This window comes from Salmo trutta, chromosome 3, assembly GCF_901001165.1.
Source record: "Salmo trutta chromosome 3, fSalTru1.1, whole genome shotgun sequence".
Classification (NCBI taxonomy): domain Eukaryota; kingdom Metazoa; phylum Chordata; class Actinopteri; order Salmoniformes; family Salmonidae; genus Salmo; species Salmo trutta.
This window is the reverse complement of record NC_042959.1, coordinates 21,965,467-21,978,473: the sequence shown is the minus strand read 5'-3', so window position 1 is coordinate 21,978,473 and position 13,007 is coordinate 21,965,467. Positions and strand designations below refer to the sequence as shown.

Sequence of the window (13,007 nt, the reverse complement as noted above, 5' to 3'; positions counted from 1 at the left end):
AAACTATAGTTTTGGCAAGTCGGCTAGGACATCTACTTTGTGAATGACACAAGTCACTTTTCCAACAATTGTTTACAGACAGATTATTTCACTTATAAATCACTGTATCACAGTTCCAGTGGGTCAGAAGTTTACATACACTAAGTTGACTGTGCCTTTAAACAGCTTGGAAAATTACAGAACATTATGTCTTGGCTATAGAAGCTTCTGATAGGCTAATTGACATCATTTGAGTCAATTGGAGGTGTACCTGTGGATGTATTTCAAGGTCTACCTTGAAATTCAGTGCCTCTTTTCTTGACATCATGGGGAAATCAAAATAAATCAGCCAAGACCTCAGAAAGAAATTGTAGACCTCCACAAGTCTGGTTCATCCCTGGGAGCAATTTCCAAAAGCCTGAAGGTACTACGTTCATCTGTACAAACAATATTAGGCAAGTATAAACATCATGGGACCATGCAGCTGTCATACCGCTCAGGAAGGAGACGCGTTCTGTCTCCTAGAGATGAACGTACTTTGGTGTGAAAAGTGCAAATCAATCCCAGAACAACAGCAAAGGACCTTGTGAAGATGCTGGAGGAAACCGGTACAAAAGTATCTATATCCACAGTAAAACAAGTCCTATATCGACATAACCTGAAAGGCCGCTCAGCAAGGAAGAAAGCACTGCTCCAAAACCGCCATAAAGCCAGATAACGGTTTGCAACTACACATGGGGACAAATCGTACTTTTTGGAGAAATGTCCTCTGGTCTGATGAAACAAAAATAGAACTGTTTGGCCATAATGACCACCGTTATGTTTGAAGGAAAAAGGGGGATGCTTGCAAGCCGAAGAACACCATCCCAACCGTGAAGCACGAGGGTGGCAGAATCATGTTGTGGGGGTGCTTTGCTGCAGGAGGGACTGGTGCACTTCACAAAATAGATGGCTTCATGAGGTAGGAAAATTATGTGGATATATTGAAGCAACATCTCAAGACATCAGTCAGGAAATTAAAGCTTGGTCGCAAATGGGTCTTCCAAATGGACAATGACCCCAAGCATACTTCCAAAGTTGTGGCAAAATGGCTTAAGGACAACAAAGTTAAGGTATTGGCGTGGCCATTACAAAGCCCTGTCCTCAATCCTATAGAAAATTTGTAGGCAGAACTCAAAAAGCGTGTGCGAGCAAGGAGGCCTGCAAACCTGACTCAGTTACATCAGCTCTGTCAGGAGGAATGGGCCAAAATTCTCCCAACTTACTGTGGGAAGGCTAACCGAAACATTTGACCCAAGTTTAAATTGTTTAAGGCAATGCTACCAAATGTAAACTTCTGACCCACTGGGAACGTGATGAAATAAATAAAAGCTGATATAAATCATTCTCTCTACTATTATTCTGACCTTTCACATTCTTAAAATAAAGTGGTGATCCTAACTGACCTAAGATAGGGAATTTTTACTGGGATTAAATGTCAGGAATTGTGAAAAACTGAGTTTAAATGTATTTGGCTAAGGTGTATGTAAACTTTGACTTCAACTGTATATAGACAGAGACAGGCATTCAGGCTGAAAGACAAACAGAACAACTGTTCAACCACCCTACTGACCACCTACTGGACAGTGAGCCAACCAGCCAGTCAACCAGCCAGCAAGACAGACAGGGAAGCAGATGTGTGTGATGTCTTACTTGGCGTTGGGCCGTGTGGAGATGTCCTGCAGGTCCCCAGGGTCAAACAGCTGAGAGCCCTTCAGCCCCAGCTCCTCGCAGCCACGCAGGAACACACTCAGGTTGTCCTGAAGGGAGAGAGAAGACACACTATAACTTAGAGAGGACACAATATTACTTAGAGAGGACACACTCACGTCAGAAGCCATAAAGTGCTTTGAAAGACTGGTCATGGCTCACATCAACACCATTATGCCAGAAACCCTAGACCCACTCCAATTCGCATATCGCCCCAACAGATCCACAGATGAGACAATCTCTATCGCACTCCACACTGCCCTTTCCCACCTAGACAAAAGGAACACCTATGTGAGAATGCTGATCATTGACTACAGCTCAGCGTTTAACACCATAGTGCCCACAAAGCTCATCACTAAGCTAAGGAACCCTGGGACTAAACACCTCGCTCTGTACCTGGATACTGGACTTTCTGATGGGCCGCCCCCAGCTGGTAAGGGTAGGCAACAACATATCTGCCACGCTGATCCTCAACACTGGGGCCCCTCAGGGGTGCGTGCTTACTCCTCTTCTGTACTCCGTTCACCCACGACTGCGTGGCCAAGCACGACCAAAACCATCATTAAGTTCGCTGGTGAGATAACAGTGGTAGGCCTGATCACCGACAACGATGAGACAGCCTTTAGGCAGGTCAGAGACCTGGCAGTGTGGTGCCAGGAAAACAACCTCTCAATGTGAGCAAGACAAAGGAGATGATCGTGGACTACAGGAAAAGGAGGGCCGAACATTAACATCAACGGGACTGAAGTGGAGTGGGTCAAGAATTTCAAGTTCCAAGATTTGGCATGGGTCCCCAGATCCTCAAAATGTTCTACAGTTCCACCATTGAGATCATCATGACCGGTAGTATTACCGTTATCAGCTCTCTCTCTCTCTCAATTCAATTCATTTTAAGGGATTTATTGACATGGGAAACATATGTTAATATTGCCAAAGTAAGTGAAGTAGATAATTTTTTTGTTTATTTCACATTTGTTTTATTAACAGTAAACATTACATTCACAAAAGTTCCAAAATAATAAAGAAATGTCAAATGTCATATTATGTGCAAATAGTTAAAGTACAAAAGGGAAAATAAACAAACATAAATATGGGTTGTATTTACAATGGTGTTTGTTCTTCACTGGTTGCCCTTTTCTTGTGGCAACAGGTCACAAATCTTGCTGGTGTGATGGCACGCTGTGGTATTTCACCCAGTAGATGTGGGAGTTTATCAAAATTGGGTTTGTTTTCAAATTCTTTGTTGTTCTGTGTAATCGGAGGTAAATATGTGTCTCTAATATGGTCATACATTGGGCAGGAGGTTAGGTAGTGCAGCTCAGTTTCCACATTTTGTGGGCAGTGTGCACATAGCCTGTCTTCTCTTGACAGCCAGGTCTGCCTACGGCGGCCTTTCTCAATAGCAAGGCTATGCTCACTGAGTCTGCACATAGTCAAAGCTTTCCTTAAGTTTGGGTCAGTCACACTGGTCAGGTATTCTGCCATCTCTGTTTAGGGCCAAATAGCATTCTAGTTGGCTCTGTTTTTTTTGTTAATTCTTTCCAATTTTGTTTTCTCATGATTTGGTTGGGTCTAATTGTGTTGCTGTCCTGGGGTTTGTGAACAGAGCCTCAGGACCAGCTTGCTTAGGGGACTCTTCTCCAGGTCATCTCTCTGTTGGTGATGGCTTTGTTATGGAAGGTTTGGAAATCGCTTCCTTTTAGGTGATTTTAGAATTTAACAGCACTTTTCTGGATTTGTATAATTAGTGGGTTTCGGCCTAATTCTGCTCTGCATGGATGATTTGGTGTTTTAAAGGTGATACAGAATATATTTCTGCTGAATTCAGCATACAGGGTCTAAATTTAGTGTTTGTCCCATTTTGTGAATTCTTGGTTGGTGAGTGGACCCCAGACCTCACAACCATAAAGGGCAATGGGTTCTATAACTGATTGAAGTATTTTTTTGCCAGATCCTAATTGGTCTGTCGAATTTTATGTTCCTTTTGATGGCATAGACGGCCCTTCTTGCCTTGTCTGTCAGATCGTTCAAAGCATTGTGGAAGTTACATGTGGCGCTGATGTATCGTTTTTTTGTGTGCTCTAGGTCAGTGGTTCCCAAACTTTTTATAGTCCCTTACCCCTTCAAACATTCAACCTTTAGCTGCGTAACCCCCTCTAGCGTACCCACACAGGAAAGACCTGAAACAGGTACAAAAGTATCTATATCCACAGTAAAACGAGTCCTATATTGACATAACCTGAAAGGCCGCTCAGCACAGCAAGGAAGAAGCTGCGGGCCTTACTTTTTTTTAACCATTTTCGAGCAAAAGCAATGAGCAGCAGCTATGTTTGGCTACATAGACTGTTAGTGCAATTCCCGCGAAAGAGTAACGGTTAATGTGATTGGATGTTAATTATTTGACTCGGCTACCTGTATTTGACATTGTGTTGCTATTTCGCTGAACACTAGTTTTATTTTATTTTTGGCAGTGAAACGAGGCTACTCAGGCATTAAAAAAACCTCACCCAAATGTATAGCCCCAATCGAAAACATAAATGGACTGTTTGAAAATGTGAATAAATATTTTTATATTAAAAAGTGTATCACATTTTTATTTGGCGTACCCTCGACGGCATTGTGCGTACGCGTACCCCAGTTTGGGAATACCTGCTCAAGGGCAACAGTGTCTAAATGGAATTTGTGTTCCTGGTAACTGGACCTTTTTTGGAACACCATTATTTTAGTCTTACTGAGGTTTACTGTCAGGGCCCAGGTCTGACAGAATCTGTGCAGAAGATCTAGGTGCTTCTGTAGGCCCTCCTTGGTTGGGGACAGAAGCACCAGATCATCAGCAAACAGTAGACATTTTACTTCATATTCTAGTAGGGTGAGGCCGGGTACTGCAGACTGTTCTAGTGCCCTAGCCAATTCGTTGATATACATGTCGAAGAGGGTGGGGCTTAAGCTGCATCCCTGTCTCACCCCACGCCCCTGTGGAAAGAAATGTGTGTTTTTTGCCAATTTTAACCACACACTTGTTTGTGTGTATTTGTCATTTGTTTTTCCCGCAACACCACTTTCCATCAATTTGTATAGCAAACCCTCATGCCAAATTGAGTCAAAAGCTTTGTTTTGGTTTGTTTGTTTGTCAATTAGGGTGTGCAGGGTGAATATGTGGTCTGTCATATGATAATTTGGTAAAAAGCCAATTTGACATTTGCTCAGTACATTGTTTTCACTGAGGAAATGTACGAGTCTGCTGTTAATGATAATACAAAGGATTTTCCCAAGGTTTCTGTTGACATATAACCCACGGTAGTTATTGGGGTCAAATTTGTCTCCACTTTGTGGATTGGGTGATCAGTCCTTGGTTCCAGATATTGGGGAAGATGCCAGAGCTAAGGATGATGTTAAAGAGTTTTAGTATAGCCAATTGGAATTTGTGGTCTATATATTTGATAATTTCATTGAGGACACCATCAACACCATAGGCCTTTTGGGTTGGAGGGTTTGTATTTTGTCCGTTTGTTAATTCCAGTGGGTTCTTGTAGTCTTTAATAGTTGATTCTAAGATTTGTATATGTTTTTGCTGTTTATTTTTTGTTATAGGGCCAAAAAGATTGGAGAAGTGGTTTACCCATACATCTCCGTTTTTGGATAGATAACTCTTCGTGTTGTTGTTTGTTTAGTGTTTTCCAATTTTCCCAGAAGTGGTTAGAGTCTATGGATTCTTCATTTACATTGAGCTGATTTCTGACCTGCTGTTCCTTCTTTTTCCGTAGTGTATTTCTGTATTGTTTCAGTGATTCACCACAGTGAAGGCGTAGGCTCAGGTTTTCTGGGTCTCCATGTTTTTGGTTGGATAGATTTCTCAATTACTTTTAGGTTTTTGCATTCTTCATCAAACCATTTGTCATTGTTGTTCATTTTCTTCGGTTTTCTGTTTGACATTTTTAAATTTGATAGGGAAGCTGAGAGGTCAAAAACAGTGTCTAGGTTTTCTACTGCCAAGTTTATACCTTCCCTATTACAGTGAAACATTTTGTCCAGGAAGTTGTCTTAAAGGGATTTAAGTTGTCTTAAAGGGATTTGTTGTTACCTAATAGTTTTTTTTCTAGGTTTCCACACTACTTTCCTCTATAGCATTTCTTAATATTATTCAGTTCCTTTGGCTTTGATGCCTCATGAGTGAGCAAAGCTCTGTTCAAGTTGAGTGTGATTTTGCTGTGATCTGATAGGGGTGTCAGTTGACTGACTGTGAACGCTCTAAGAGACTCTGGGTTGAGGTCAGTGATAAAGTAGTCTACAGTACCACTGCCAAGAGATGAGCTATAGGTATACCTACCGTCCCCTCGAAGCCTACCATTGACTATGTACATACCCAGCGTGTGTGACAGAGCTACAGGAGTTGTGACCCCATTTTTGTTGGTTATGTTGTCGTAGTTGTGCCGAGGGGGGCATATGGGGGAGGAAATGCTTTCACCTCCAGGTAGGTGTTTGTCCCCCTGTGTACTGAGGGTGTCAGGTTCTTGTCCAGTTCTGGCATTTAGGTTGCCACAGACTAGTACATGTCCCTGGAAATGAGTGATTTCCCCCTCTAGGATGGAGAAGCTGTCTTCATTAAAGTATGGTGATTCTAGTGGGGGGGGGGGTAATAGGTAGCACATTGGAGGACATTTTTCTCTGTTGAGATAATTTCCTTTTGAATTTCTGTTTTGATTCATTTAATAGAGTGAATTAGGTCTGCTCTCTAACAAATGAGCATACCCCCGAGTCCCTTCCCTGTTTCACACCTGGTAGTTTGGTGGATGGGACTACCAGCTCTCTGTAACCTAGAGGCTATACCATGTTATTGTAGGATGACAATGTCTGTATTTCAGAAGTCCAGGTTCCTGCTCTTTAGGCCAAAGGCAGATGACCTCAGGCCTTGGATATTCCAGGATGAGATAGTGAAGGCTTTGTGTTCAATAAAGTGTCCAATGTTGTTAGTCGTGTGGTTTGGCCTCAGACCAGTAAGTGTGAGCAGAGCCTGCTGAGCATCTGGTACATGCCATTGGCTTGGGCTAGTGTAAGAGTGGGGGTTGGGCCTGTTTTCCTGCTCTGTCTCCCCCTCTCTCTCTCTGTTTCCTCTTTCCCCCTATCTCTCGCTCTCTGTCTCTGCCTCCCATGCAGAGCTTGCCAGGTGTCCTGCAGTCCTTTGTTCTGTCGGTGCAACCTGACCCTGATAAGACTCCTGTCCACTTCTCTTCTCCAGTTCCCAGCCTCTCTCACTCTCTTCTCCCTTGTTCTCCCTCTCTCTACACACACACACACACACACAGAGCTAGATTTTCTCACATTTCAGAGCATTTCTCACTGTGCTAAGCCCCCCCCCTTGCTTCCTGTATGTTTGGGAGAGTCCCATCTCTGCTACCCTGGAGAGGAGACCCCACCCATAAACACACACAGAGGGTGTGAATGGATATTGCTCTGCCGGCAGGATACGTAAAAGACAATCAACAAAAACTATTTTTCACAATATTGAGCAATTGGTACAGTAGTATTCAGCGATATCAACTTCTAAATCAGCACTGCATACACACTGATACAAACTATTGACATGCATTTCAAAATCTGCAAGGTTTTGCTCTTCCCATCTATATGTTTATCATAGCGGACTTTGTTTTATAACATCTGACAGTTCTGACACTCACCACTACATCCTTTATCATAAAGCTGGTTGGACCGCTCTAAAAACACATAGGTCACTTCATTATTCTGTTTATAAAGCTTTACTCAATAAACTACCAAATGTAGAAACTGGGATTATAGCACGAGATCACAGGGTTGGTTAATGCTGGTGATTCCACGTGTATCCACAGGGTTGGTTAATGCTGGTGATTCCACGTGTATCCACAGGGTTGGTTAATGCTGGAGATTCCACGTGTATCCACAGAGTTGGTTAATGCTGGAGATTCCACGTGTATCCACAGGGTTGGTTAATGCTGGTGATTCCACGTGTATCCACAGGGTTGGTTAATGCTGGTGATTCCACGTGTATCCACAGGGTTGGTTAATGCTGGAGATTCCACGTGTATCCACAGAGTTGGTTAATGCTGGAGATTCCACGTGTATCCACAGGGTTGGTTAATGCTGGTGATTCCACGTGTATCCACAGGGTTGGTTAATGCTGGAGATTCCACGTGTATCCACAGAGTTGGTTAATGCTGGAGATTCCACGTGTATCCACAGAGTTGGTTAATGCTGGTGATTCCACGTGTATCCACAGAGTTGGTTAATGCTGGAGATTCCACGTGTATCCACAGGGTTGGTTAATGCTGGAGATTCCACGTGTATCCACAGAGTTGGTTAATGCTGGAGATTCCACGTGTATCCACAGAGTTGGTTAATGCTGGTGATTCCACGTGTATCCACAGAGTTGGTTAATGCTGGAGATTCCACGTGTATCCACAGAGTTGGTTAATGCTGGAGATTCCACGTGTATCCACAGAGTTGGTTAATGCTGGAGATTCCATGTGTATCCACAGAGTTGGTTAATGCTGGAGATTCCATGTGTATCCACAGAGTTGGTTAATGCTGGAGATTCCATGTGTATCCACAGAGTTGGTTAATGCTGGAGATTCCACGTGTATCCACAGAGTTGGGTAAATCTGAGTTGGGTAAATCTGCTTATCATGTGGAATAATCTCCAAGTAACGTTTCAATTGGATGTGTTGTCGTCTCTGGGTCAGTTTAGGAGAAAGGCTAGGGATTTTTGCATTTATAAATGTGCTTGTTTTGTTTGATTGTTTATTGTGTATTTACTATTTATTTAATTTTGTGTTTTAAATTGTGTATACTTTTATTTTCTGTATTGTTCACAGGGCACATTTGCAAATGAGACCTAGGTCTCAATGTGTTTTCCCTGGTTAAATAAAAGTTTATAAAAAAGACAAATAAAGTTTATTTATCCATCCATCCATCCATCCATCCACACATACAGAAGTATGTGGAAACCCCTTCAAATTACTGGATTTGGCTATTTCAGCCACACCCGTTGCTGACAGGTGTATAAAATTGAGCACACAGCCATGCAATCTCCATAAACATTGGCAGTAGAATGGCCTTACTGAAGAGCTCAGTGACTTTCAACGTGGCACCGTCATAGGGTGCCACCTTTCCAACAAGTCAGTTCGTCAAATGTCTGCCCTGCTAGAGATGCCCCGGTCAACTGTAAGTGCTGTTATTGTGAAGTGGAAACATCTAGGAACAACAACAACTCAGCTGCAAAGTGGTAGGTCACAAAAGCTCACAGAACGGGATCGCCGAGTTGCAACACTGACCGCTGCTCGGTTGCAACACTCACTACCGAGTTCAAAACTGCCTCTGGAAGCAAAGTCTGCACAACAACTGTTTTTTAGGAGATTCAAAAATGGGTTTCCAGCCTAAGATCATCATACGCAATGCCAAGCGTCAGCTGGAGTGATGTAAAGCTTGCTGCTACTGGACTCTGGAGCAGTGGAAATGCGTTCTCTGGAGTGATGAATCACGTTTCACCATCTGGCAGTCAGACGGACGAATCTGGGTTTGGCGGATGCCAGGAGAACGCTACCTGCCTGAATGCATAGTGCCAACTGTAAATTTCCTTTCCTGTTTCAACATGACAATGTCCCCGTGAACAAAGTGAGGTCCATACGGAAATGGTTTGTCGAGATCGATGTGGAAGAACTTGACTGGCCTGCACAGAGCCCTGACCTCAACTCCATCAAACACCTTTGGTATGAATTGGAACACCGACTGCGAGCCAGGCCTAATGGCCCAAAACCAGTGCCCGATGTCACTAACGCTCGTGGCTGAATGGAAGCGAGTCCCCGCAGCAATGTTCAAACATCTAGTGGAAAGCCTTCCAGAAGAGTGGAGGCTGTTATAGCAGCAAAGGGGAACCAACTCCATATTAATGCCCATGATTTATGATTTTGGAATACTAATTTCAACAATATTACAAAACTTAATTTAGGTCTGCATCAATGGCTTTTATAGATAGGTAAGAATAGTTAAATGATTTATTTATGTCCAAACATGAATATCGACTTGCATTGCATTGAAGCGTTTTCGGGTGGTATATTTAAGCAATAAGGCCCGGGGGGGTATATGGCCAATATACCACGACTATGGGCTGTTCTTACGCACAACGCAACGCAGATTGCCTGGATACAGCCCTTAGCCATGGTATATTGGTATTATATCACAACCTCCTGAGGTGCCTTATTGCTATTATAAACTGGTTACCAACGTAAATAGAAACGTACAAATAAATGTTTTGTCATACCCGTGGTATACGGTCTGATATACCACGACTTTCAGCCAATCAGCATTCTGGGCTCGAACCAGCCACTTAATAAATAGTAGTGCAATACAGTCAAAATGTTTTTCTTTCATTTCAAAATGACCCAGCTTCTTCCACCATGTTTCACACATATTCAGACTACATATTGAGATAATATATGACAAAGTGCTGTTTTTTTTATATTATAGGCATTACTTTAAAAGCAACCTTAAGTCTGAATATTGATGAATTGACCCAATGTGTCATGGAATGTGGTCTAACCAATTTACTGGTTGGACCACACTATTCAATCATATCTTTCACCAAAATAAGCATTTTTTTATACAAACTAAATATACCCTATTATTAGTCCACCATACCTTTTACTGACATATTAACCACCTGGTTGAGCACATTTGCTTTTTAGCCTTTTTACATTTTAAACATTTATTTTCATATTCCTACTCTTTAAGGTCTCTACTAACAGGAATGGTGCAATATGAATCCCTCAACAACTGAATTCCTCCTGCCTTTTATCCCTTATCTCTGGTGACTGACTGAGTATTCTTACAGCCCTCGAAGTGGGCAAAGTAGAGAGGCACAACGCTGAACTGCAGCAACCCAAAAAGATACCATTTATGTCAATTCATCCAGGAGGGCTGGGGAGTTAACCAATCAAGTTCAAGTGAAGATTTCTTTCATATGCACTTCTAAATCAAATGTCAAAACATGCTCTACCAGATGATTGAGAATAGGGTTAAAGGGGTATGGAAAAATTAATGATTTAAATAAGGTTGTTTCCACTTAGAGAAATACATGTACTGAAATCTCCAAAAATACTTCACCAAGCACACTACAAACAAAACCTTGAAAATTCCAAACTATTCGCTTACAACTTGGGGGAGCCTGATTGGCTATGCAGCACCCAGTAAGAATGTACTTTGAGTTTTCAAATGGCTCACCAATCACTGACGGTAATAAAGTAAATACAGTAGGCCTTCCATTGGCCAAAGACTTCCCAGTTCCCATTTAGCATAGCTGAATTACATTGGAGGGATTCCATCTTAAAAGCCTGTAGTAGGGATAGATTAATGTATTGTTGGCGGGAGGAAGAAGAAAGAAAGGAGGAGGATGGAAAGGATTTGGAAAGGGTTTAGGAGGGCAATCAAGACCAGTTAAATACAGACAAAGTAAACTAGTTAAGTCCAGTAGAATCCAGTGAAAACCAGTTAGCCACAGAGGTCTGGCACAACATGATGTGTTTAAAAATGAAGATTTTAATAAAAAGTGGAGGCTGGGTGGAGACATTGCATGTTTTTCAATGTCCTATTGTGAGTAACGGATTGGTTACGCTTAACAATGCCTGCATTGCTAACTTCTCCACTGTTTTGGTCCCGTAGCTACCATGTTGTAGCAGCGTGAAGCGAACCATCTCCCTCCGCGCTGCCGCTGCTCCCAAACCATCTCCCTCCGCGCTGCCGCTGCTCCCAAACCATCTCCCTCCACGCTGCCCCCAGACCATCTCCCTCCACGCTGCCGCTGGTCCCAAACCATCTCCCTCCACGCTGCCGCTGCTCTCAAACCATCTCCCTCCACGCTGCCGCTGCTCTCAAACCATCTCCCTCCACGCTGCCGCTGCTCCCAAACCATCTTCCTCCACGCTGCCGCTGCTCTCAAACCATCTCCCGCCAAAAAACTAAATTCCTCCTTCTGTGCTCTCTTCCGACAACAAGTCGCCCGATGCCAAGAATAACAGAAACGTAAACAAAGAACATGCGGACAGAGGAAATATTAGTGACAAGGGTCTGTGTATGTGCATGTATGTGTAGAGGAAACCACTTAACAAACCCATGTCCAGCAAGCGTCTTGTACAATAACATACTACATGTATGTGTGTTTTAACCGTGTGTGTGTGTGGGTGGGGGGGTCACTGGTAGAGGAATCTGGGTGGAGGCCACAGCTGAGAACATCGACAGCGACCTCTTGTAATGGAAGGCTCTTGATGGCAGACACTGATGTCTACATCAACACACACAGTGTTCCAGCCACTGCCCCACCCCCCCCCCCCCCCCACCCACCAGACACCAAAACTATGGACAACGGTCAGAGAAAACCAAGCACGATAGCACATGTAGACTTAAAGAGACATCTGCAGAGAACTCCATTCCTGTGGTCTTGAGACAATATTTCCCCGATAGAACTAAAACAGTAAAAAACTATTAGGAACAAATTGATATGAAGCATAAAGTACAGAGACATTAAACATGTTCCAACCTTAGATCATTTTACATTACGGTGCAGGATCTGGACGGACTCAATACCTTTCTGACGCGAACTGACGACAGATGTAGGGGGAAGGGAACCAGTATTCACACACAGAAACAACACCTACAGAGTATCCAGGGGAACAGGGTTCACAGATTACGCTGAGGGAGACGGGTGTCCTCACAGATCTGTTTCAGATTCCAACCTCACAGAGTCAAGGCCAAGGACAACACTCAAATAAGCAGGGGAGAGTTTAAAACTCACAGACAAGGGATTTCTTCCTTATCACAAATCAAGATTCTAACTGACTAGGCAGTGCCATGACTGGGGTTTCACAATTATACAGTGTCATACACACATCTATGGTCATCAGGTTCTGTGTAATGGTACACTGGAACTAATACAGAATATTCCCAAAAGTGCACATTTTAAGCTAAATGTAGTGCACCTCAAACACTGAGGTACTTTAAAAGATTTGACCTATGAAATTTCACCCAGGTCTGCTACCAACCCACCAGCCCTCTTCAGCAGTACACCACCAACAAACCAACCAACCTACTAGCCCTCTTCAGCAGTACACCACCAACAAACCCACCAACCCAACCAACCAACCAGCCAACCAACCTACTAGCCCTCTTCAGCAGAACACAACCAACAAAAACCAACCAACCCACAACCCAACCCAACCTACAACCTTCAGCAGTCCACAACCAGCCCCAACCAACCA

The 13,007-nt window shown here is 43.1% G+C and overlaps 1 protein-coding gene across 8 annotated transcripts in view; it reads right to left on the bottom strand.

Annotated features, from left to right (window-relative positions):
* The window catches only part of limch1b (LIM and calponin homology domains 1b), a 152,899-nt gene that overhangs the window by 57,529 nt on the left and 82,363 nt on the right, over positions 1-13,007 (bottom strand). For all 8 annotated transcript variants that reach the window (XM_029726610.1, XM_029726623.1, XM_029726627.1 and 5 more), the window contains exon 4: positions 1,672-1,778. In XM_029726610.1, coding sequence (XP_029582470.1) covers positions 1,672-1,778 — 107 coding nt within the window. The remainder of the gene's footprint in view (positions 1-1,671; positions 1,779-13,007) is intronic.